We start from the raw sequence: 27,032 nt of genomic DNA on the forward strand, positions 1-27,032 counted from the left end.
GCTGCGTGAGTGCACACTGTCTCCTCACCCGCAGCGCGGAGCGAGAGAGAGAGAAAGAGAGAAGTGCACTCTGTGGACACAAATAAGTCACCCATTCACACTCACTGAGACCAGATCAAATTTTCACTTGCACACACTGAAAATATAGTTGCATGTGCGACCAATTTGGTCGCAGTCTCGAGTCCTGCGCTGTTGGTAGAAAGATCTCTGATTGGCTGAAGTCCAGCGTCACGGTTCTGGATTTCTGAAGCTCATTTACAGCCAGGAGAAGAGATTCACTGTCCACTCAGAACATTTGGGATTACAATATGCAAGACAATATAATAAGATGATTATAGATTTTTGACCTAATAACACAAAAAAAAAGAAAGCCTTACATACTGCAGCTTTAAGGCCGGACCTAATGCAGCTTCAATTTACACTGTACCAAACTACCAAAAGCACAAGTGGATATTTGGGATTTGAATGTGACAGTTTTTACATGATTTTTCAACTGTGAAAGGATAAGATTATACATGGTCACTCCACACCTTTATGATTAGTGTTTGTTTAAACTTCGACAAAATGCATCACAGTCTAATATGTGTGGGTCATTCTTATTCTCGCCTCATCCCCCATTAGTATTAAAATACTTAAAATGATTTTTTACTTTTTCTAAAATCCTGTACCTATGCTCCTTTACGTAAATAAAAGCTGCATTCAATTATAGTCGGCTTTGAATAATTCTTCCTTAAACATATAAAACGTAATATTCATGATTACTAGTGGAAAAGCAGCAACCACCAATACAAACATAATGTGTTTAGTGTTGTTCCAAAGCTTTACAATACAAATCTAGGACCGGTAGGGTCAATGTCTCATTTAAATATGCAGGTTCAGCAGTTTGTCCTTTATTTTTTTCACATAACTGCGTATGTTGATCCTCAGTACTGTTGCAGTATTTCCTCTAACATTTCACGTGAGCTTTTATAACTCATCCTTAGTGAGCTCCGATGCTAACTCATTAAATGCAGTTTTGTCTCCGCCTTAAAGCAGCAGACACAGAAGGGCGTGTGTGTGTGTCATGTCTGCAGGCCTTGGCTCTGTAGTCATGGTGAGGCCAGTGAAGCAGTCAAAGCAACAGTTATATTCCTCTGCTTCTCTGGCCTTGTTTTTGTCCGTGGTCTCGATGACACACAGAGAGACTCTTTCACTGCAGCTGTGACGAAATAAGGGCAACTGTTACTTACTTGCTTGCTACTTGTAGCGGTTTTCCCTTGAAGTATGTAGATTTTTTTTTTTTTTTTTTTTTTCAAATGGGATTGTAGAGATGTGACCCTTTAAATCAGACATGGGCATCTGGCTAATTCTGTGCAGCCCCCAAAAACAAATCCACCAAAAATTGTAATTTAAGAAACTGGAAGTAATATGAAACCCAAAGATGACAGCAAAATGCACAGAATTTCAAAAAAAATGCACAAAGCAACAACAAAAAAAAGATTCCAAAAATACACTAAACAGACTCATAAAACATATAAAGGGACACAATGCAACCTCCTAAGCACACAAAGCAACAGCACACATCAGGGAGGGGCAACTGTTATATTTTTTATTTTAATTTTTTATTTAATTTTACTTACTTTATTAATCCCTGAAGGGAAATTATGTTACACTGTTCTTTTTAGGGACATGCCTCTCACACACACAGGCCCTATCACAGTAGGGCCACAAAAATGCAATTGTTTGATACGAGTATTTTTTGTCGTTGTTTGTTGTCTTTTTGTGTATTTTATTCCGAGTCATTCTATGTGTTTTGTTATTTCTTGTGTGTTATATTTGCATTTTGTTTATTGTCAATCTGTGCCTTTAAAAAAAATTTAAAATTTGCTTTGGCGTTTTGGGTCATTTTGTGTATTTGTTGTTGTTCCGTGAGTTTAGGTGGTTGTTTTGTGTGTCTGATGTCCTTTTGTGTGTATTATGAGTTTTTTGTTGTTGTTGCTTCATGTATTTTTGTTGACTTTCTGTGCATTTTACTGTTGTTTTTGGAGTTATTTTGTGTATTATGTTGGGCTTCATATTACTTCCAATTTCTTGAATTACAATTTTTGGTAGATTTGTCTTAGGGGCCGCACAGAATTGGACCGAGGGCCTTGTGTGGCCCCCGGGCCCCCAGTTGCCTATGTCTGACATCCATACAAATATACTGTACATACAAGCACAACACACAAGAAATAACAAAAACACATATAATGACTCATAAAATACACAAAATGTCGGGAGAAATTCTCAAAATAACAGATACATTTACAAAATGACTAAACAAAAACACAAAATGACTAAAAACCCAGAAAACAACAACAAAACTACACAAAAAAGATAAACAATGATAAAACCATTTGTTCTTTCCTGTGTTAATGCTCACGTTGGTCATTATTGTAAATGCTGACATGAATGTTGATAATGTGGCCCTCAGATCAAAGTCACATTTTTGTGGCCCTGCTGTGATAAAAGTTGTTTATCTCTGCTTTAAATCATAAACACTTTTTTACAAACTGTCCAAAATGAATGACCAGTATTTTAATTAATGGTCGACCGACATGGTTTTGTTTTCTTGTTTGTTTGTTTTTTTTGCCGATACCTACTATTTGTAATCAAGGAAACTGATAATCAATATTTATTTAACTGATATTGATTTTCTGTAAACAATTGAATTTTGTGTCAAAATTTAGAATAACAACTGGAATTAGACTGAATACAGTATACTTTTTGTTTTTGTACACTGATGACTGATCTAAGACAAAATGAAACAAAAAAGTGTATATATCTCTTAATGTTCTCCTAATGTTTCCTAAATTTCTGTAAAATCACATAGGTAGAAAAAACTGCTGATAGTGATTATTATAAAAAAAGAATGCTGTATTTCAGCTGATATAATCGGTCGTGCCAATGATTGGTCGATCCTTAGTTTTAATACAAAATCTTAAAATATAGCCCAACTAAAGTGTTTTATAATGTAGTTTTATGGTCCTTTAAGTTAAAATAATAGCATAAATGCTACTATTTTCTTTTCCAATCATCAGATTTGAACTTTGTCTACATTTGTCTCACTTTCAGATTCAATTTTGCATTAAATGACTGTGTATCAATTTCTATTCCATACTTTACGCATAGAACCTCATTGGCAATTGAATAAATAATCACGTATTTTTAAAAGAATTTTTTTTTTTTTTTTTTTCTTTTACAAATTGTGTTTTACAGTTGCTAAGATAAGGTTTGCAATCACCTGTCATTTGATCATTTATAGAAGAGAGAAGTTGTCATCTCATTTACTGTCACTTTTTTTATTGTGTTAGTTTCTTTTATATGGACTGTGAAATTCTGCTTTTCTGTACGAGCTTTTGCTTTGGTAAATGAAGAGTGAATAACCTTTATCTCATGAATATAAGATGAGAAATAAAGGAAAGTGTTTTAATATGACTTTACACATTGTCTGGTTTTCCTGCGTGTATTTGAAGTCTCTAAATGTGACCATAAGATGTGGATTTATGATTGTGTGCTTGGGTAATGATTAAGCTATTACAATCATATGATAATGAATAAGGAATAGAAGGTGATAAACACTATTTCATGAACGCATTATAATAAAAAAAAATACATTAGACATTCATTCTGTTCATCAAATAAAAGTGTAATCCCAACACCTGAGCAGAAAACTGAAGGTGATGCAAATGTTTAATTTATGCCCAAATACCAGGAAGTCATTAAACATCGTCTTCAGGAGCTGGTCGTCATAACCTGAGGAGTGAACGACACACAATTACAGTGAAAGTTTGTCAAACTAAAACCAATGCTATGATGGTATATATATATATATATACAGTATATATATCTCACAGTGTTGATCCAGCTGATGTAGGAGCTGACTTGTGTAAACACAGTTGGTTTCTGGAACACATTGCAGCCCTGACCAGATCCAAAGCTCACCACACCATGAACGTTCCACGACCCATCTGGGTTTTGGTAAATCAAGGGACCACCAGAGTCCCCCTGTAGGATCGGAATATATACAGTAATGGCTCCTTTAAGAAGTTCTTCATTTAATTTCAAGTCTTTCTTTTGTACATTTCATTATTTTCTACATGACTATTTTTTTTTTTTTTCTATAAACCAGTTCAGTGCTCGTAGGAAGTATGTATTGCTATAGAAAAGAGGGAGGTTCAGTAGCTTTTTCATTAATGGCCAAATGAGGTTGTGTTTGAAGGTGGACCATCAGGGACATTTAGGTTTGATGTGAAATGTGTAGAGTGATAACTATTGTGTTTTCATATAGTTTGGCTTTTAGCAAGGGCACTGTAGGGAGTTGAATCCCATCCCATTCCCACTGCTTTTTGCACTTTTAGCCATTAGGAAAAAAAAAAAAACAGTGATGCAACAGCATGATATTTGAAAGTGTTTTCAAGGCTAAATCTGGCTAGATTTCTGTTTTGAGGATAATTAAAGGGTATGTATGATCGAATATTGTAATAAGTGTGTCATTTTTAAAAGCCCTTGGTGCAGCCACTGCTGTAGATTCTATGCAGCTTTCAATATATCCTGAGTTACCATGGCTACCTGTCAACATTGAGCTGTTCTGCAAAGCTGCATTTAAGACAATCTTATGAAATAATTTATGAACGGTATCATTGCAGTCCAAACAAATCTAACGTTGCACACCCTTGAACTGAGCAGCAGCCATGTTGAAAGTCTCAGGTCAATCTGAGCCAGATTCGCAGAGATATTTGAAGAACACACACACAGACAGAGATTCCTTGCATTCATAAATATAGATTACATATACAACAATGCAAAAATGATAGTAACATAATTGATAATGTTGATGACAAAAATTTATGTTGACACCTCGTTTAATGTTGTAAATTCATGATAAAATCCGGCCGGCGGCCGTTTTCTGCTTCATTTTTTCTGCAGTACCAAACATCAACTGTTGGGCGCAGTGTCGCTTCACCATATATATTGTGAAGAAGAATTGCACAACAAAAGAAGAACCAACCTAAAATCTCAAAAGTTTTTTGCACACCTGAGGTAGAGTTCTGAGGTTTTCTTCACTGTGTTTTATGGCACTTAAAATATTTGTATATTATGTACATATATTAAGCAAACTCCACATATGTGTGTACCCCCCCCCCCCCCTTCAAATCATGAGGACCCTCTCCATAATTTCATAAGCGTTTTCATTTGCAGACCAGCAGACTCTCCTAAACCACTAACTCTGTGTCTGGAACATTAGTTCCCTAAAGTTTAATCTAAAAATCCAAAACAATGAGTGCAATTTAAAGTGGAATTTATAAAATAAATAAATAAATACCAATGCAACTTTACATCATTAGTAAGTTAATACGGTCTATTATGTAAAATGTAGCTAATTACTGTGTTCTATAGTCAGTCTAAGTGTGATAAAATGGCCTCTACAGCATATTATAATCATGTTTCATTAAATTACAACAAAATATAGTATTTTAACGAGCACTAGTATTGTTAGTTTGTGGTGAATTTGTCAAATAAATAGCCCCTCTTTGGGAACCAATGGTCTAAACATGAGCCCAAACTTACATTACAGCCAGAAGAGGTTCCGTCTCCTCCAGCACAGACCATTTTATCAGTTGCCAGGACGCTCCACCACTCCTGCTGGGAGCAGATTTCATGTCCGATTACAGGCAGCAGAGCCTGCTGTAGAGTGTCTGCTAGAGGACCATTGGCTATAGGAAGAGAAATCAATGCTTGTGTTACATAAGACACAATTGGTATTTCAGAACAGCGTTATTTATTCATTTACATTTTTTATATATACAGGTATACTAGTCATATTTACCTCCCAAAGAGGTCTCATTTACAAGAGAGAGCTGTTTTGGACAATGCATTAATAATTGATCATTTAATCGTAAGTAAAATCATTTTTATCCACACTTTTCTCCAGATAGTGATATATATACATACACTAATGTATCCACCCTAGTTAATACACTGTCAATACTTCAAAGAAATGAACCATGACTGATTTCTAAACTACTATTGAAGGAGAAGAAATGTCTGAATGTAAAGATGCCATCTTTACTTTATGTTATTAGCTTTGTTTGTGTTTATTAGTCCTGTATTAGGCCACTATATATATGTCATTCCATGTCATTTCAACAAATGGCCCATGCACTTTGGTCTAAAAAAATCAGTTTTTTTATTTATCTTTTTACCAATTGTTCTTTAATTATTCAATAAGCCCATTGTAAGTTTTTAGTTTGATCTGATGAATACTTTTTTGAGACATGGCCAATTAAGTGAGTATGTCTCGATATTCACGCATCCTTATTTTTCTTCCATTTTCAGCTTCCGATATCTCAGGAACTACACCATATAGAAAAATGAAATTTGCTGTATTAACATAGCTCCACCTACTCTCTCAGAATGTACACATAGATATGCTATACATCTGGTGGACATGCCAGCCCCTCAAAATGGGAAAAAAAGTTTGTCGGGCTTTAACATGTTTGTGCCTTCAGTAAATAGCTTTGCATACAGTATGCCTCATATGTGCACAAAATGATAAGAACTACTCACTGGAAAGTCGACCCCAGCCTGTGACGAAGCATTGGGAACCGTGAGGAAGGACGAAACCCAGCTCAGGAAGACAAGCAGGCTTAATTGTGTCAGTGAGTATAATGGGAGGAGACAGTTTGATCAGAGCAATGTCGTTACTGCAAAGAAATAGAACAACATTGGGTTATCCATGTAGTCATTCATTAATGTGCTCAAATAATTTGCTTGGAATTGCAAAGTGGGTGCTTTGATTTCTGTTAAATATTAATGTTAAATTGTATTGAGGAAGTCCTCAAATTAACAATCAAAATATATTATTTTCATTTGTTGAAGAAATGCAATCATACCAATATCTTAGTTTATATATAATTGACGAGGCTTCTTTATGTTAAACGGATGCATCAAGTGGATAAAATGCCAAAATGTGATCTATTATAACCCATAATTGTCTATAAACCTGTATTGTCTTATTAGTTAATAAGTAACTGTGTCTTATGGTTGTGTTACCGACTGAGGAGGATGCTGTAGTCCTGGTGGCTGATGATTTTTGCTGCTCTCCGAGCTATCGACCCATCCTCAGACGCTTTAAGACTGTGTTTACCCAGCTCCACTCTGTAGTTGTAGTTCTCACTATTGGATAACGGTAATGGTTAGTGAATCCGTGTACCCTTCGTTCTTTGCTTATTCCGTTTGGAAACCAAATCAAAATAACAAATAAACAGTGTGGTTATTTTGTTTTTCTGATTTAAAACCAAAACAGAAATACAGAAAAACCAAAAGTTTAAACTTGTTCTGTTTGTGTGATGAGGAAATTCGAGCGAGAACTGAGGTCCGCTGCCCCTGGTTTCCCTCCACAGGTCCTGGACCAGATGTCATCACACAATAGGACTGCTAAGGATTTATTTCAGCAGTTTTCTGGTCCTGCTCCTGTTTTCATGCAGTCTGTGGATGTTTTAAATTGTAAAAAGCTGCTCACGTTTATGATTTGTTTCATAGTGTTACGGTCCAAATAGTATTCAAATAATCTGGTGACTGACTATCAACTGTGAGGCTGGTGTGAGGAACAATAGATGTTAGAACTTCTGCAAAAACAATTACAGCTTTTTTGAGGTCAGTAAAATGTTTATTATATATACCGCTAACAGCAGCGGTCAACACACACGCAAGTTGATCACAAGAAACGAACAGCACCAGTTGAGTCATCACACCACCTCTGGTTCCACATATGTGCACGTTTTACGCAACATCCATGTTTTGGTTTTGATTTATTCATGTGTTAACGTTTCAATTCACCAGTAATGTCACTTATGCATTGCTTCTTTTTAAGTCCGCCCAGTCACCAGATTATCTGGATACTATTTGGACCGTAACACTGTTCTTGGCAAATATTCACAAATTCGGACTTCCAGCATCAATAACTCTAACAAAACATCATCGACACACAAATCACACCTCTGCCATCAGTGTGAGGTGGAAAACATGATACAAGATCATTTTTTTATCAAATGCAGCAAAGTAAAAGTCCGTCTGTGTCCCCCCCCCCCCCCCCCCCTGTGTGGTGAGATTAAAACGTCTCATCTTAGTAAATAAAAGTGAGACGTAAATGTCCAAATATCACACCAACAGAACCAGATTTAATTTCAAAACAGAAAAACGCCACTTGTTTGGTTTTTGGTTTTTCCGTTTTCCTGTTTCTGGTTTTAAATCAATAAAACAAAAAATAATAACAATCACTTTATTCTATTCTTTAATTTGGTTTTGAAACAAAATAACAAAAGAATGAAGGATACATGGATTTTAGTTGGTGAAGGTTTTTGTTTTAACCAAACATTCTACATCAGAGAGCCCCGGTACTACGAAGCAGGATACAAACACGTTCGCTTAAGCCAGGTGATTTTAGCCAGACTATGTATGTAATTTTAGACTGAGGACTGAGGGGTAAGAAGTTAGCCAGTGTTGTAGTACAGCACACATCGAATACATCCTGGAAGTTAGCGAGATAAGAGGAAATCCAGCTTTGTAGTACAGGCCCCGAATTATTGTCATGAGCCTTTCAACATTGTTGAGCGTACTTGATGCAGTGTGCAGCAGTGAGCACCCATTCAGTGGAGATGAGGGTGCCCCCACACACGTGCCTCCACCCCCCACCTCTGTCTGACTGGAGCGACACCTGAACACAAGACGGGCATGTTTACACCTCACCAGAATATATAAATGATCTATATATAATGACCCAGTATGTTACCTACATTAATGAAGTGATTGAGTATTATATATTTTTATTTCTTACCTGCCAGGGCCAACTGTGAGGCGTGGCATCCTCTCCTCCCACCACCCTGCTGCTCAGCACAGGAGGGAAGCTGGGAAACCCACAGCTGTACGCTGCAATGAGTTCAACAAAGTCAGCAACTTTTGACTATTTTTAACTATGCAGAGCAGCTCAAACGTATAACAGAGTTTTCCCCTTTTTCCTGAGTACTTCATGTTTTTTGTAGAAAAAAAACACACGCAAATTATCACAAACATTTGCAACTTCACTATTGTTTCTTTTTTAAATATATATATTTGGCTACTTTATAACAGAGGTGCATACAGTACTGATATATCCTACTGAAGTAGAAGTATTGTTACTTAAATGGTACTCAAGTACAAGTAAGTCATACACAAAATACTTAAGTACAAGTAAAAAGTACTTCAATAGTATTCAAAGTAAAAGTTACTTGTAACTTTCACACCCCACGTTTATTTTTGGTAATAAATCTTGCCACGGTTCCCTTGCGTACAGTAAACATCTCATGTATAAACTTCAAAAGGAAGAGATTAAATCTTGCACAATTGGAACTGAATTTATTTTCCACAAATGCATTTTTTATAAAATAAAAGTTTGTCAAACTGTATAATTATTAAAAAAAAAAAATGAATTCAATTCAAAGTTAAAAAATAATTCTCAGGCTCTAAGTATCGCTCTATCCATCCATCCATTTTCAGACCCGCTTGTTCCTGTTTTTCAGGGTCGTGGGGGCTCTGCCGGTGCACCCTGGACAGGGCGCCAGTTCATCGCAGGACATCACAGACAAACAACCACTCACACTCACACTCACTCCTATGTGCATTTCAGTACGTTTGTACTTGCTTTCTTCTCTCAAAGGACAAAAATAACTTACCAGCAGCCACTAAGACAGTGAGAACAAGCAGTCGTCTCATGCCTGCTGATGTTTATGTGCAGATACTTGGAATGGTCTGGTTTTTATACTGTGTGCTTAGAATCAAGCTGGGAAAACATGGTGTGCACCCACAGAAAGTCAAACAGATGCAGTAGAGTGAAGACAAAGCGGGTGGCAGGTGATAAAAAGTTCCCATTAGGGATTTTAATGGGGCGAAAAAAGAAAAAAAATTGCACAGAGGAAAAATAAAATGTTCATATTTTTTTATTTTGATCAAAGTTTTTGTGCTTTTCACATTATATATTGTGCACACTGTGGTGTTGCCTTTCTCCTAATAGGTCACCATTTTCTGTTGGAAAAATACAAATAATTATATTGTGTTAAAAACAGTTACAAAAATTTGAAATGTAAAAGTCTGAAATGTTTTTCTTTGCTTACGGCACTGATCCAGCTGATGTAGGAGCTGACTCGGGTAAAGACCGTGGGCTTCTTGATGAAGTTGCACTTGAGACCAGAACCAAAACTGACAATACCATGAACCTCCCAGGATCCATCATCAGCCTGACAGTTCAGGGGTCCACCAGAGTCTCCCTAAGAGGACAGAACAAGAAACCATATGATCTGTGTGACTAATACACTGTGCAGAGTTAGAAGGAACTTTTTGATGAAAACAAAGCAGTGGTTCTCCAACTTTTTTAGCCCAAGTCCTCCCTTCCTCTTATTTCTGAAAATACGGTAAATCCCCCTTTGTCCGACTACAACATTTGGCTTGGAAAATATTTTAAAAACAACTATAGATCATAATGACGGAATGAATGAGTGATAACACACATTATAAAGAATCTCATTTTGTAAACAAGTGGAATTAAACAGTGTTTAATGCAGTGGTCCCCACCCTTTTTGGACCGTGACCCCATTTTTATTTCAAGAATTTTTGGTGACTCTAAATATTTTTATTTTTTTTCTAGAATTAGTTTTTGATCATGTTTGAGCTCAGATATTTACTTCATTTTAGTTGAACTAAATTTATATTTTACAAATTGAAAGTATAGACACAGTTGTTTAAGATTGTTGTTTTAATTAAAAAAAAAAGAATAATTAAAAATCATTAAATTATTATTATTATTTTTTCCTAAATAGACTTATTTCTATAGTTTTTTTTTTATTTTATTTTTTTTTAATCCCTTCTGGTCATATCACACGTGGGGTGGGACCAAGACTGACACTTTGTTAATTTTCCACTCTCAAGTACTCCCGGTAGTACCATTACATACCATTAGGGGTACACGTACCCCCATTTGAGAAACACTGAGTTAAAGGACTGAGATGAAGAGATAGGAGAAGATATTTAGAGGTAATATTTGTATCAAACCAATTTATTATTTTTAATTGCTTTGACTAGTAAATCAAAAAATAATGACAAAAACAAAACATATATTAGTATGAACCAGGGTTGGGCTAGATTATAATTGAAGTCGCTTAATTGATAATTAATTACAATTTTGGCGTAATTATAATCGAAAAATCATATTTGAATAGTAATTGAGTTCAGAATATTAACTTTGTAATTGTGACTATTGAAATTACATTTTAATTAAACGCAATATATATATATATATATATATATATATATATATATATATATATATATATATGTGTGTGTGTGTGTTTTTTTTGTTCATAGGATGATACAATTTTACAGCGGAGTTACAAAGAGTTTATAGCTATTGCTATATTCCAACTGTTGTCCTTAGTTGGGCTTTTATATAAAACTTGCACTAAAATGTATAGATGCTAAAACAACATCGTACACACACACAAAACCACATACAATCATCACAACGCTATATGAATAAAAGTTAGTAAAACTGTAATTGAACTTTACTAATTGAGAACATAATTGTAACTGACTTTCAGATTAAAAATAATGGTTTTAATAGTTTATTTGTAATTGGAAATAATGTTGGTTATTACAATCGTAATTTATTTAGTGTTGTTTATTTGAGCAATTCACATTCATAATTTTTACAAAACACCTAAGATACATCATTAAATGGTAATGAATGCTCAAAAGTCAAAACTCAAGAATTGAACTGTAATTGAATATGGATAATTGAAAACACAGTTGTAATTGAAAAATGTAATTGACCGCAACTCTGGTATGAGCCACCATTTGACAGTTTTGCAAAAAAACAAGTTAAAGAAAATGAAGATAGTAGCCTATTGTTATACTGCTAAAGGGCAACGACTGGAATAGAACAGAATAAAATAGAAACTTTTATTGTCATTGTAAAACATATACAACAAAATGAAGGTGCTCTCCAAGAATGAGAAGTGACATGACACACTTAAATACAATATTGGAAAAATAAATGTATAATACTATATTACTGCTCAGCACACTATATAGACTATTTTATATTGTGGGTTGTGGTAATGTACAGTATATAAACTGTCCTGTTGGTCAGATAGATCATGAATTTTACTTGAGTCCTGGGAGGAATATGGTTCTCATGACCTTAGAGACGGTGACTTACGTTGCAGCCGGACATGACTCCATCCCCACCTGCACAGACCATCGTTTCCTTCACCTGGAAGCCCCACCAGTCAGGTTTGCTGCAGGTAGCGTGGTCCACCACTGGGAGCAGAGCCTGCTGCAGGATGTCAGCGATAGGGCCTCCAGCTGGTGGAAGCACAGGGTTATGTTATTTATTATATTAGTTTTTAAAAGATACAGCTGGAAAAATAAATAAATCCAGGTTCTTACTGTAGAGGCGACCCCAACCAGTGACGTAGCAGGGTTCGTTATGAGGGAGGATGAAACCATCAGCAGGAAGACAGGCGGCCATGATGGAGTCAGAGAAGACGACAGGTGACTGCAGTTTGATCAGAGCGATGTCATTGCTGAAGATTAAAAAATGAAAAAAAACACTTTACTGCAAAACAACAAGCTAACAATTCAACTTTTAACAGACAATTTGCTCTCACTTTACTTAAAGTTTTATACATAAGGCTGACATTACGCTGTCATTGTTATGACATGACACCTATCATTAGCATTAATAAGGTGTTATGAAGGCTGTCATTAAGTGTTGTTCGTTACCCTAACCCTAAACTTTTGTTACCCGAAACCCTGGGGTCACCAACATGGTGCCCGTGGGCACCAGGTAGTCCGCATAGACCATGTGAGGTGTCCTCAGACCTGTTCTGGAGCTCTCATCACTTTCTAAAATCTGATTTCAAACCCACACAGATAAATACAGATATAGTCAGTGCCTTTGTTAAATTAGTGCAGCAGTATTTAACTATACCATCTTTGAATTATTATTTTCACTGAAACATTGTGACAAATGTTTTTAAGTGTCACAGATTGGGTATTTCACTTGTTATATATATATATATATATATATATATACTGTATATTAAAAGCAAAGTGGATTTTTGGAAAATAATACATAATGCATTAATTAGGAAAAATAAAGTGTTACATGACAAGTGAAAACTTTGTATTTATTAAGTGCTTTTTAAACTGGTTGCCCTTCAGATTAGTTAGCTTTAAAGTAGCTTGCAGTTCCAGAAAGGTTGGTGAGCCCTGCCCTAACCCCTTACCCTAAATTACCCTAACCCCTTACCCTAAACCCTTCTCTACCCTAATCCTAACCCCTAACACCAAGCTTTTGCTACCCTAACCCTTCGTTACGGTAACCCTAACCCTATACCTAACCCCACTAAACCCCCGTAATGTCAGCCTTATGTATAAAACTTAAAGTAAAGTGTAACTGAAAATTGTGATGAGAAATCAAAATCTAAAGAGGATCAAATTTTACCGAATGAACAGTGGGTTCCACTTCTCATGCACGACGATATCAGCTGGAGTCATGAACATGGCGCTGTCCTCGGTCTCCACCAGATTGTGTTTCCCCATGGCCACTCTGTACTCTCTGCCTTTGCTACGAGTCAATATATAGGTTATAATAAATTATGACCAAAATATTTTAAACATGTGAAATAAAATGGAAATGCCAATCTTTTAAATATTTTTCAAAAATGTTATTAAGTTGTGATTGGTGTGCATTTTTTTTTTTAATTTTGATTTTATTTATTTATTTATTTTTGAACATGTAAAAACAAAAACAATACATATAAAATTTAAGGAATGACACAAAATAAGTTAATTTCCAAAACAAGTCAAAAACACGATCAAAAAAGGAGAAGGAAGAACTTATTTTATAACCAGTATAACCAATTTATCTTTGAGCTACTCATATATACTGTACATACACATACAGTATATATATATATATATATATACACACCTATACATACATCTAGATACATAAACAATGCACATACAGTAATATTATACACTACCCATATACAAGTTATAATAATAATAATTTTATTAATAAAGGTGGAGACTTTAGCTATAATGTACATAGAACCAAATTTCTATACATTGATATATCAAAGATACCAGGTTTATTCAATTATATTATTCGCTGCATTTTACAATACTTACTATGTTTTCAGTTGCAAACTCATTATATACTGATATGCATATATATATATATATATATATATATATATATGCATATATATATTCCTGATACACAGCATTATACACCCTCATCAGTTATTATTGTACAGTTGATCACTGCTGTATAATATGAAATGATGTGTTGTGCTATACCTGATGCAGTGAGCTGCAGTGAGGACCCATTGGTTAGAGATCAGAGTTCCTCCACAGGTGTGTCTCCACTCTCCCTGTCTGTTGTACTGCAGGGAAATCTGAAACACACCACAGGATTGGATTAAATGGTAATATTTAACCAGAGGTGAAAGTAACAGATTACAAGAACTCATGTTACTGTAATCAAGTTGCTTTTATGGGTACTTTTTTTTCCATTAATCCTGTACATGCCATGTTCAGAATTAGTAAATAATACACATTTACCCCTCTTATTATCCTCAAATAAACACATTTTACCCTCAGGGTCAATCTGATCCCAGGGATATTTGCCTCCAGAAACGATTTTCAGAAAATTGTTGACCAAGTTTTTGTATCAGACACTTTTTTGTTTATTTGTTGAATACATAAATAAACCCTTAATAATGAAACCTTGACCTGTTCTGTAGTGCCACCATCAGGCCAAACTTTTAAATTAGAATTAGTTTATTTTGAATAGTTTTAATCCAAATCTTTACCGACAACATTATTGACCACTAGAGTATGAATCCTATTGGTTGTGATGATGATATGACCTTTCCTGTAGCGCCACCATCAGGTCAAGCTTTCAGTTTTCAATTTTTTCTAATTAAAAAAAATTAAATAAACATATATATATATATATATATATATATATATATATATATATATATATATATATATATTCTAATTTTATGTGCACATTCATATGCCTCATAGAATTAACTATCTTGATTAATGTTGGGAACACCCCTCTTTCCTCTTATAAACATATCTACTTACTAATTTTTTGGGGTTATTCACTATAAAGTCTTCTGTCTCAGACACATTCTCCTCAATGTCACTTTTACTGTGAAAGAGCTGTTCCAAAATGAGGATATTGTCTCATATATTGCCCCTCGCCCTCATGTCATGTCATGTATCAACTCAAAAGTATCAACTCTGTACCTACAGGTGTGGGAAAGTGAGGTCACACACAGACGGACAAGTGTTACACAGCTAAAACAGCTTGGGGTCAAAATTGACCCGAGAGGAACACCAATGCAGCCAAAATGTGTTCAGCAAATTGATTTTTTTTTTTTTTCATTTGAAATACTTTATTAATCCTAGGAGGAAATTCTGGTTTTTACACTTTGTTATTAATATCATGATAAATTTATGCTTAATCAATTGTACCCATCAAATTAGGAAAACTCAACTATTATTTTTTGAATTATGAACAGTGAATGGGGTCAATTTGGCCCAATATTAGAGTTAAAATCCTTTTTTTTTTAAATGCCAACTTATAATGAACTAATGATTAAATCTGAACGACATATTACATGTCTGATTCATTCCCATTACTAAACAAATACTCTAAGAACTGATTATTTTTTAATATTCTTGCATTATGAAATGTTATTGCACAGACAGGGTTTATTTATTCTGTACTTCACAATTTAAGCAATTTTGATTCTAAACAGATTCACTCACATTACAATAATTTTCACTTGTTTTGTAAATAATTTTGTCCTTTGGCATTATGCATTTACCTGCCAGGGCCAGCTGTTAGGCCTGACATCCTCTCCTCCAACCACCCGGGACACCACAGGGGGGTTGGTGGGCAGACCACACCCGTAGGCTGCAGAGACAATGGAAAGATCACACAATTTGTATGAAATAGAGAATAAATAGAGAATAAATAAATGAGTGTAATGGATAAATCATCCATACCGCCAGCAACAAACAAAGCAAGAACCACAAACTTCATCTTGTTTGGATTTCCACAGTTCGCAGTTCAGGGCTGAGATATTTATACCTTTCATTGGGTTACGTAACCAGTAGAAATGTGGAACACAACAACTGGGGTGGAGCCGAGCATCAGGACAGCAGAACCTATAATGGAAAAATGGGCCAAGGACAAAATGTCAATATGTGATTCATTAAAAACATTAAAAATTTGTTTTCTGTCCTATTTTTACACATGATCGGAACAATAACGCTATAAACTACACATCTATTACTCTCTTGTTAGGATCCAACAATTTATCTGCTCTGATCATCAATATTGATTTTTTTGTAAATGGGTATTTTAAGTCAATTAAAAAATAAATTTAGAATGAAAAGTGTATGAAGATAGATCTTTTTTTTTAATCAAAATTTTTTAAACATTTTTTTATTGCGGTTAACTGATATTTGATTTAATAAAGTAATGTATATTGCATATTTTATACAAAATAATATTTGTTTAAAAGTATGAAATTACATCCAATTTATTTATTTATACAGCACATTTAACAACAAAGTTTTGACCAAAGTACTGCACAATAAAACAAAACATCGGCTCAGATGTATTATTGTGTTTTTCCAACTACACTTAAACAAGGTACTTACTTTAAGGTTTAAAATGATACCTGGCCAGTTCTGGAGGCATCTGTGAGCTTCACACAGGACTAGAAGTGATGACATGATGTGTATTTAGGGATATCTGGCATTCCTTATCTCCAAGGTTGATTTGCTTTTCACACCATGTTTTTTCCAGCTCAGGAAAAGGTTACGTTTGACACTTTGGACACATCCTCCTCCTCCTATAAAAGGATGGGCAGCTGTATGTGGACCCCTGCTGAACACAGTCACAATGAAGTTCGTGATCTTGGCTCTGTTTGTCGCTGGTGGTAAGCTACCGTATTAGTGTTTATATAAGTAAATTATCATGTTCCTATTACAATTAACCACAATCACTATATATTGTTGTTGTTGCCCTATAGCCTACGGGTGTGGCCTGCCCACCTTTCCTCCCACCATCACCAGAGTAGTTGGTGGAGACGATGTGCGTCCACACAGCTGGCCCTGGCAGGTATATATTTTTATATAAACCTTGTTTTTCTTAAAACATGACATTTTATAGTTATAATCATGTGTTCCGTCACTGTTTCTCCTGCTCAGGTGTCTCTGCAGTACAAACGTGGAAGCAGTTTCCACCACACCTGTGGAGGTACTCTGATCTCTAACCAGTGGGTGCTGACGGCTGCTCACTGCATCGGGTGAGTGAGGGCTGCTGCACTGATATAATGACTAATAATGAGGGAAATTTAGTTTTTTTCTATTCATAGTAAAAAATATACATTCTTGACTTTAGTTATTCTGAATAACAAATTACCTTAGAACCTATAGGTTCCAAAAGTGGTATACTGGTACCCAGGGGTACGCAAATTGCCTCCATGTATTGCCACAAATTAGACATTGGCCTTTGTAAGACGACACTAACAATTACAGAGACGCAATCTCATCAAAAAAGCACAAATATGAGAGCTACATTGCTACGCACTAGCCAAACGTGCTTGACTTTGCCATCACGTACTTGTGTGAAAGTGGATTTTCAGATTTGACAAACAAAACAAACCAAATCCAGAACAAAACTTTGCATAGAGAATGATTTAAGACTCAGACTCATATATTCATCCAATCATCACAGAGTTCTATGCTTCATTTTAATCTCATCCTTCTCATTAAAGTTGTATCTAGTTGTAGTATTTCACAGTTTCAGTCCAGGATGATGAATATGTTGTATTATTGCTATATGGTCAATCAACAAATGTTTGGTAGATTTTTTTTTCCAAAATAAAAGATTATTTCTAATTGAAAATGCCATCACGATAAATAATTAAATAAATCAAGTAATAATTCTGAACAAGATGTATTCTTTTTTTAGGTAAAATACATCATTATGTTTTTAAGTGTGTAGAAGTAGGGGGTACATGGCTTCAGGTTAAATGTTTGAAGGGGTGCAATACTGAAAACTTTGGGAACCACTGAAATAGTATATTTTATAGATAGCATAAGAACAGTGTTGTCTGTTGTTTTAGCTGTGCTTTAAAAATCATGCACAAATCAGATTTGTTTGATGAAAAATGTAATTTGGTATTTTATTGTTTAAAGTTTAAATATAATATATGTACAAGTGAAATTCTTGGTTACATTGGGCTCATGCCAGCATGTCCATAACAGGCATGGTGTATCTGTGCTAATAATAATAGTTCATCTGTAGTCCTATGAAACGTCAACTTAACCTCTCTGGCCTTGTATGAAGGGTTTGTGATGCACCTCATACTATCAATCAATCAATAAATCAATCTTTTATTTGTATAGCGCCAAATCATAACCAATGGCATCTCAAGACACTTTACAGTAGAGCAGTCTTAAGGACGGACTCTTCATTTTATGGATACACACATATGCATATATACGTATATACACATACATATGTATCCCACACCCAACATGATTTCATCATGGCAGCAAGGAAAACCTTCTGTTAAGCAGCAGGAACCTTGTGTGGATCCCATTCCTATGATGAACAGCCATCCACGTTATGCTGTGTTGGGTGTGTGCAGAGGAAAGAGTGGAGACAGAGTTGTTGAGACTCTGTAACTCCACACTAAGGATCCCACGGACCTGCAAGACAAAAGCCAGAAGGAGTACAGGAGCAAACACACAAGGGAAGAAGCAGACATAGAGGGAGTGTTTGAGAGAGGAATGAGACCCTCTCCGGTCCCTCTCTAACCTAAATGACATCTCTCTTAACGCCCTCTCCAACCGAGCATACGTGCTGCAGCATTTTGAACCAGCTGAAGTGTCTTAAGCGACTTGCTCGGGCAGCCTGCTAAAAGAGAATCACAATAATCCAGTCTAGAGGTAACAAAAGCATGGACTAGCTTTTCGGCGTCGCTCTGAGACAGGATAGATCTGATTTTAGCAATGTTACGGAGATGAAAGAAGGCAGTTCTTGAAGTTTGTTTTATGTGAGAGTTGAAGGATAAGTCCTGATCAAATAGAACCCCAAGGTTTCTAACAGTTGTGCTTCGTGCCAGAGTAATGCCATCTAGGGCAGTTAGGCTAGCATAGGTTTCTCTAAGGTGTTGTGGGCCCAGTACAATGACCTCAGTCTTGTCTGAGTTAAGAAGAAGAAAATTTTGGCCCATCCAGGCCCTAATGTCCGTTAGACAGGCCTCAAGTTTAGATAGCTGATTTGACTCACCTGGCTCCATTGATACATACAGTTGGGTATCATCAGCATAGCAGTGAAAGTTAACAGAGTATTTTCTCATAACATTACCAAGGGGGATCATATAGATACAGAAGAGGATTGGACCTAGCACATTTATACTAGTATAAATACCACTAGAGGTAATTGTTTATGGCATTAATTTTCTCTACTGTAAGATCCTAATATGTTTAATAGGGTGTGAAAAAAAAATTGATTTCACAATAAATCGCAAATTTTTTGGGTGCCGATTTTAAATCGATTTCTTTTATTTAATTTTTTTTTAATTAAAAAAATTATATAGATTTTTTTATCAATATTTTTGTGTATTGTGCAATATTTCAGTCGTTACAATGCTTTCAATGTGTTGCAATGTAACTTGATGCACTTTATTTTCTTTTTTTCAGTGAGAATGTGCAAAAACACTAATAAATAATAAATAGGATGTTTTGAAGCAAATAGTTTTGGCTCAATTTGAAACATATACAGCAACTTGATTTATTCATTTCTACGTTTAATTTTTATATTAACTGGGTAGAATATTGCGACACAATAATATATTGCGACCCAAGTATCGTGATACGTATCGTATTGCAACATCCTTGCCATTACTCACCCCTAATGTTGGGTTTGTTCCATGTGGTCGTGCAGAAGTTACACCTACAGAGTCTACATTGGTAAACACAATCTGAAGAACGACAATGAGGAGGGTTCCATCGCCATCAGTCCTGCCAAGATCATCATCCACGATCTGTGGGACTCTTACAGGCTCCGGTAGGAAATGATTGACTCCAACCCTCCACCACATACTGTAGGTGGTGCTATTGGCTCTTTAGATGTTTTCTTATTGTATCATTTGTTCTTCTGCTGCAGTAATGACATTGCTCTGATCAAACTGGAGACTCCTGTGGAGCTCTCCGACACCGTCATGGCCGCCTGTCTGCCAAACTATCAGGAGGTGTTGCCTCATGCTGCTCCTTGCTACGTCACCGGCTGGGGCCGTCTCTGGAGTAAGCCAAGAAATAATACATTAAATCTAAAAACATAAAACAAACAGAAACAAGAGACTGCAAACCTCCGCCAAGCACCAAATCTCCATAGTTCTCTAGATCAGTGATCCTGGTCATAGTACCATGACCATTTACGCGCAGGCTTGGAAGACATTTCTGTAAAACTTTACTTGAAGTTTGATACATAAGGCTGACATTACGCTGTTATTATGACTTGACATCTGTCGTTAGCATGAATAAGGTGTCATGATGGTTGTCATTAAGTGTTGTTCGTTACACTAACTCTTCCCAACAACACTAAATCCCTCCACTTAACCCAAAAAATGACTACATAGCTCCAAAGGTGTCATGATTTAGCAAACAACACTTAATGACAGCCGTCATGACACCTTATTCATGCTAATGACAGCGTAATGTTAGCCTTTATGTATAAAACTTCAGATAAAGTGTGACCAAAATGTCTAGCTAATGGCAGTGTTGTTCTATCAACACAAAGTGGAACTTATGACTAAAGCATGTAATGTACAAAGTCACCAGCAGGAGGTGTTGTAGAACAAAATCATTCAGAATCAGCGTAAATTGATCTGGATCATCCTCAAAATCTGATCACTTGCTACTAAATTTTGGATATTTCCTGAAATCTGCATCAAAATCCACCGATAAGATTTTGAATTAGACTTTTCATGGACCAAAAACAAACTTTTTGATGGAGGGCTGCCGCATGGCGTCTTCTCTATGGCCCATTAAGCTCTCTAGACTTAAAATGCATTAAGTTCTCTATAGTCTATTGTATTGTTTGCATTGAGCTCTCTAGACAAGGGGTTCTCAACTGGGACCCACATTTTGTCACAGTCATTAAATTGCAACTCGCGTTTTCCAGAATTCAACAAAGCATTTTTTTTTTCAAAAATTGTTAGAAATATAATCTTTTTCAAAACAAAGCTATATATATATATATTTATTTCCCTGTGCAACATGCATTTTGGCGGTCAAAGAAAAGTTTCTTTCAAAATAAAAGACAAGTCCAATATGAGACATTAAGTAATTATTTATCTGTGACCCACCCAGTACATGTCCATGACCCACCAGTTGGGAATCACTGTTCTAGACTTAAAATATTACTGATCAATTTGGTTTGTCCAACATTGCGTCCCCTTGTTGCTGGAAATATCTGTTAAGCATAAAGTCTTGGAAAAATAATAAAGAAATACATTGTGCCACTTTCTGCATTGCTAAAGTGAGTGTTCTAAACTGGATCTGGTTCTCCTACAGCTGGAGGTCCCATCGCTGACATCCTGCAGCAGGCCCTTCTCCCAGTGGTCGGACACTCCACCTGCTCCAAGTCTGACTGGTGGGGCAGCCTGGTTACCACCAGCATGATCTGTGCTGGAGGTAATGGTGATCTGGCCAGTTGCAATGTAAGTGAAAATGTTGCAATGTCTTGTTTAAACACCAAAACCACAACCTTTGAGTTATTCAGTTTTAAATCTTCTTCCTGATGTTCCAGGGAGACTCTGGTGGTCCTCTGAACTGTCAGAACTCTGATGGATCCTGGGACGTTCATGGAGTGGTGAGCTTCGGTTCCAGCGCGGGCTGCAACTATCCCAAGAAGCCCTCTGTCTTCACCAAAGTCAGCGCTTACGTCAACTGGATCAACAATGTGAGTAGAAACAGTCTGTCTCTCACCCCTGGTCTTCCAAAATCTTTCTGTATCATGTTACTTTGCTCAAATGTGGCGAAATAATTTTTGTTGATTTTTTTTTTCCATATTGGGATCACGTTTATTTACTGTTTTATTATCAAAGAACATTAGCCCGAGCTCATTGTTTGAACTGAATCCAAATGACATTTTGTGAATTTTATTATAAAATCTTATGATAAAGGTATTTGTATAACAGGGAAAATTAAAGTCTAACATATTTTTTTGATTTTTATTTTTTCAGGCAATGACCAAAAACTAGACCCTGAAGTGAAGCTCGTCACATGTTGAAGGTTGTTTCATCAGCTCGTCGATTAATAAATATTTTCTGACTCAAACCTTGTCTTTCGTGTCAAGCATAATTTAATACAATGACTAAATTAATCCAATGTACTCACACACGACATGAGACTTTCACACGATGATATCCTGAGTGAAACCTTCACTCCATGTTTTATACATAATTTTATTGTATAAATGACCTTACAACATTAGAAAAAGTACAATGGACATAACTTCTGGATATTTCACTGCATACAGACAGTCACAAGTATTCACTTCTAGCCAATCGACATTACAATGAAGCTAACAATACTGTAGTTTTTGTACTAACAAGTTTACAGATTTGTCCAGCAAAGACGATTCATTTTCATATAATACAGCTTTTTGAAATATGCTTTGGTGTCAAATACTGTTTTTAACAGAGCTTAAAATATCTAAAATCTAGATGTGGTGCATGCTTGAGTTGTATTTTCCAACTTCTATCACTAGAGGGGGCAATTGCCTTTCTTTCAAATAGCTAAATGTAGTTTATTATACCTTTTATTTTATTATTATTATTTTTTTTTTAAATAAATCAAAATGAAAGGTTGAGAATAAACGTGAATTCAAGTTAAAAAAAAACAACTAAATAATTTAGAGGTAATTTATTTTCCAATCAGTGGCTAATTTTGACTTAATGTTAAATATTTTAAAGGTCAATAACTATAAAACTATTAATAAATTACCTGGCACACGCAGACACGACTGATCACAAAAAGCTGTCACCTCAAACACATTATTGAGAAGATCAAAGTAATGTAGAATCATTTGAATCTCATGTTTATGCAAGTAGTATTAATACTGTAGTGGTTTACGGTACTTAACACTGTTAAATTCAATAATTGCATTTTTTAAAGTTTATAAAAGGTCATGTAAACTCAGTGATAGCATACAAAAAATATTATCACACACACACACGCAGCCATTAAGGAGATTTTAATAAGTTCATCTTATATATTTGTCCACATGGTTGAATTGTTACATTTAAACCTAGAATTCAAGAGAAATGTGCAAGTTTAAGGAAAACTTGTAAACTCTTTCTGGAAAAACCAAGGTGTGAATCAAAGCTATAATTTAGTAACTAATATAAACCTCACTAAATGCATTAATATTAAATGTTTTCATTATGAGTGTGTTTAGTTAGCATGCAGCTGTCACATTATTATTACAACATCATCAAGTTATACTTTTAGTCATTATTGTCTAAATAAGATACTAAAACATGAGTTGTGCTCTCAATTTGTATATATAATATACATATATCAACAGATAATTAAACTACTAAAAAAAGTGACCCAGCTCCAAAATTTGAACAGCCAACAAATGTTTAATGATTAATTACATAGCATTTAACCCTCCTATTATCCTTGGGGTCAATTTGACCCCATTTAATGTTTATTATTGAAAAAATGTTGCTTACAATTTATTAAGCATAAAAACATCAAACAATATGGTTCATTCTGTGAGTCATGGGTGTGCACCCCAAATTCGAACATATTTAATGATTTTTATTTTCTTCAAAATACACTAATTTTAAAACTGAAAGTTTGACCTGATGGTGGCGCTGCAGGAAATGTCATATTATCACTACAACCAATAGGGTTCATACAAGAGTTGTCCCGATCCGATATCAGCCTGAAAACAAATATTGGATATCAGTCAAATTTCCGATTTTTTTTTTTTTTAAATTCAATTGTAGAATACTGTAGATATTATGTTGAAGGTTAAAATGTCTGTAACCAATTGGTTAATAATAAATGGGTCAGCTTTTCTCATCCCTACTGTTGCTGACTATTGTTCTCTGAGTAACATCACTTGATCAAGCCTTTTCGAACATTCCACACTACAAAACATGTAATTATTATTTTTGTATAAAAAAAAAAAAAAAAAAAAAGTATGTATGATTCATGCTGATATCCTATCGGATAAATATCAGTATCAGCCGATACGCAAGGCTGCAATATCGGTATCATATCGGAAATGAAAAAAGTTGCATCAGCACATCCCTAGTTCATACTCATTAATATTGTCCGTAAATTTCAGAAGATTTGGATGAAAACTTTAAGATAAATTGATTCCAATTTAAACATTTGTCCTGATGGTGGCGCTAGAGAACAGGTCAAGGTTTCATTCTCAAGGGGTTGTTTAGGTAATAAACACATTTATTTTAAAGTAATTTTCTGTAGGTCAGATTGACCCCCAGGATAAAATGTGTTAAAAATATTTGAAGATAATAAGAGGGTAAGAAAAAAAAAAAAAAAAAAGCCTCTCAACTACACATCTTTGGGATCAGATTCCCATTATTAGTTCATTTTCCAATAGTCAGAGGTTATTTAGTGAAAACCCCAATTACTCTGTTGTCCTTGTCCTCCACTAGAACAGAGCTAATTTATAACCCTTATGTTGTGCAGTAATTATTAACCCACCGTGCCCTTGTTTTGCTCCGAGGGTTCATTTGCATGTTAATTATTGTCAACGATAGATGAAACCTCACATCACATTTAAATAAGTGACTTTTCTCTCTCTCACTACGCTTACATTAGGGATCCTTAGATGTTAACAAATGACACAGAATAACATTTATAAACTATTTTCTCCCAAATTCTTAATGACATTATTTTTAAAGAAGTTCATAAGCAGAATAAGTAAAGCAAATAAAAATAAAAAAAAGCTATTATGTCTACGGTCAGGTTGTTAATGTAATAATAGCATTCACCAAAAGCACCAAGACAACAGTCACCACAAAAATATTAAGCGTACTCGTACAAACCTGAAGGGTTTCATATTTGTTTAATAGTTATTTAATGATGGCTGAAAGCTACGCAAATTAAAAGAACGTCTTTATAGACATCATAAACGATCCTGAGGCTACAAGTTGAATTAAAATTTCACTTTTTAAATCCGAGATTATTCTGTTATGTTCAGTCTGTCATTTTTTAATTGCAGAACTTTTTTGGTTTGTAGCCTTTTACCCAAATTATGTAAATATATACATTTGTCCTCAGATCCAAATTTATCATTTGGCCTTTTAGCTCAGCGACTCTTAATTGGTGGGTCGGGACCCAAAAGTGGGTCACGGACCTGTACTGGGTGGGCCATCTGGTCAAAAATAAATAAATACTTAATGTCTCTCATGTTGGACTTGTCTTTTAATTTGAAATAAACTTTCCTTTTGACAGGCATGCTGTTAAATGCATGTTGCACAGGAACATTTATATAGATTTATGTTTTTTAAAAGAAAGATCATGTATGCATGTTTTCAACAGATATTTTTGAAAAACTAAATTTGTTTGGTTGAATTCTTAAAAATTGATCATCAGTGCCACTTTAGTGCATGATTTCTTTGAGAACAAGTTATATATATATATATATATATATATATATATATATATATATTTTTTTTTTTTTTAATCAGTGCTGTAATTTACTCTATTCACGATCATTAAACTAAAAAAGTTACCATTGTCAATAATTCTAAGCACTTTCTACCACATGGTGGCGACAGATCACTACACTGAAGCACATTCACAGCTGCTTTTAAAGTAATAGTCACTTCATAAATTTGAGCACAGCAGATTGTAGCATATTGCAGTACAAGACTGTAGCAGAGCAGCTTCCTAGTTTCAGTTGATTCCAGTCACACGCAATAAAACTTTATTCAGGCTGCATTACAATAAAAAAAAAAAAAAAAAATAGTTGGCCTCCAACTCTAACTGTTGACATGGTGATTCCTGTTTTCTGCTGCCACTTTGGTATAAGTTACATCTACACATCAGGAAACCAGCGAGGGTCAGCCAAGAAAAAAGCTGTTTGTCAAAACGACAGTTCCTGACTCACCTAAGTCCAATAATTTAGGAGCTGTTGAATGAAACATACAGTGTTCAATCAGGTTTGTTGATGGTAATTTCTCAGTAACAATCTAAAGACTGGGCATAGCCTACTCTCTTTGACATGAAACAACAAATGCCATGCGTGGGTCAGACAACCATGTGGGAGGTTTTTACTACACTGCTGGATCCATGCACAAGTACTGTTGAGAAAATGTAACATTTCACTCTGTTTCTTCCTTTAATGACATGGTTTTGGCACACGGTTGAATTATTGGCTCAGCTGGGGACTGAGTCATCGTTAGCATCTCCATGAGAAAGTTGCTGAATACACGTTGTACTTTGTGAGCAGATAAAAACTACGTGATATGAACATGCCGACATCTTTACAAACTGGGACCATGGCTGATCTTTGGAACTACATTTGCAAAATGACTACTCGCTCCAGAAAGCCAAAAAAAAAAAAAAAAACTGGGCCGTATCTGGTTCACACCTCCATAACATCCAGCACAGATCCATCAAACTGATCCGGGACTTTTTCCAAACGTACAACGGCCCAGTAACGCTTATGGATCTGCATCTGATACGGCCACAAGAACATCCAGTCCCATTTCAAATTGAGTTTAGGCTCAATCTACTGCATCCTGGAACACGCGTTCGGCCCAAACCTGTTGAAAGTCAACAAAATGAATGACTAACTTCTCCATCCATCAATT

At 35.3% G+C, this 27,032-nt stretch overlaps 3 protein-coding genes across 3 annotated transcripts; 1 reads left to right on the top strand and 2 right to left on the bottom strand.

Moving 5' to 3' along the window:
* Positions 1-3,753: 3,753 nt before the first annotated feature.
* On the bottom strand, positions 3,754-9,771 carry LOC114466938 (chymotrypsin-like elastase family member 2A). The gene is made up of 8 exons (XM_028452815.1): positions 9,732-9,771; positions 8,858-8,949; positions 8,640-8,737; positions 7,075-7,197; positions 6,589-6,725; positions 5,590-5,735; positions 3,874-4,026; positions 3,754-3,774 (listed from the first exon to the last, which is right to left on the bottom strand). Exons 1-8 carry the CDS (start codon positions 9,769-9,771, stop codon positions 3,754-3,756), a joined length of 810 nt encoding a protein of 269 aa, XP_028308616.1.
* Positions 9,772-9,977: 206 nt separating this feature from the next.
* LOC114466729 (chymotrypsin-C-like) lies at positions 9,978-16,207 on the bottom strand. Its single transcript, XM_028452414.1, has 8 exons — positions 16,150-16,207; positions 15,969-16,057; positions 14,422-14,519; positions 13,559-13,681; positions 12,499-12,635; positions 12,269-12,414; positions 10,170-10,322; positions 9,978-10,080 (listed from the first exon to the last, which is right to left on the bottom strand). The coding sequence occupies exons 1-8, from the start codon at positions 16,184-16,186 to the stop codon at positions 10,063-10,065; spliced, it is 801 nt and encodes a 266-aa protein (XP_028308215.1). The 5' UTR covers positions 16,187-16,207; the 3' UTR covers positions 9,978-10,062.
* An 806-nt stretch (positions 16,208-17,013) lies between these two features.
* LOC114466728 (chymotrypsin-like elastase family member 2A) lies at positions 17,014-22,506 on the top strand. Its single transcript, XM_028452413.1, has 8 exons — positions 17,014-17,090; positions 17,184-17,272; positions 17,362-17,459; positions 20,111-20,233; positions 20,333-20,469; positions 21,742-21,887; positions 21,977-22,129; positions 22,413-22,506. Exons 1-8 carry the CDS (start codon positions 17,054-17,056, stop codon positions 22,428-22,430), a joined length of 801 nt encoding a protein of 266 aa, XP_028308214.1. The 5' UTR covers positions 17,014-17,053; the 3' UTR covers positions 22,431-22,506.
* Positions 22,507-27,032: the final 4,526 nt, after the last annotated feature.

Source organism: Gouania willdenowi, chromosome 7 (genome assembly GCF_900634775.1).
Source record: "Gouania willdenowi chromosome 7, fGouWil2.1, whole genome shotgun sequence".
NCBI classification, from domain to species: Eukaryota; Metazoa; Chordata; class Actinopteri; order Blenniiformes; family Gobiesocidae; genus Gouania; species Gouania willdenowi.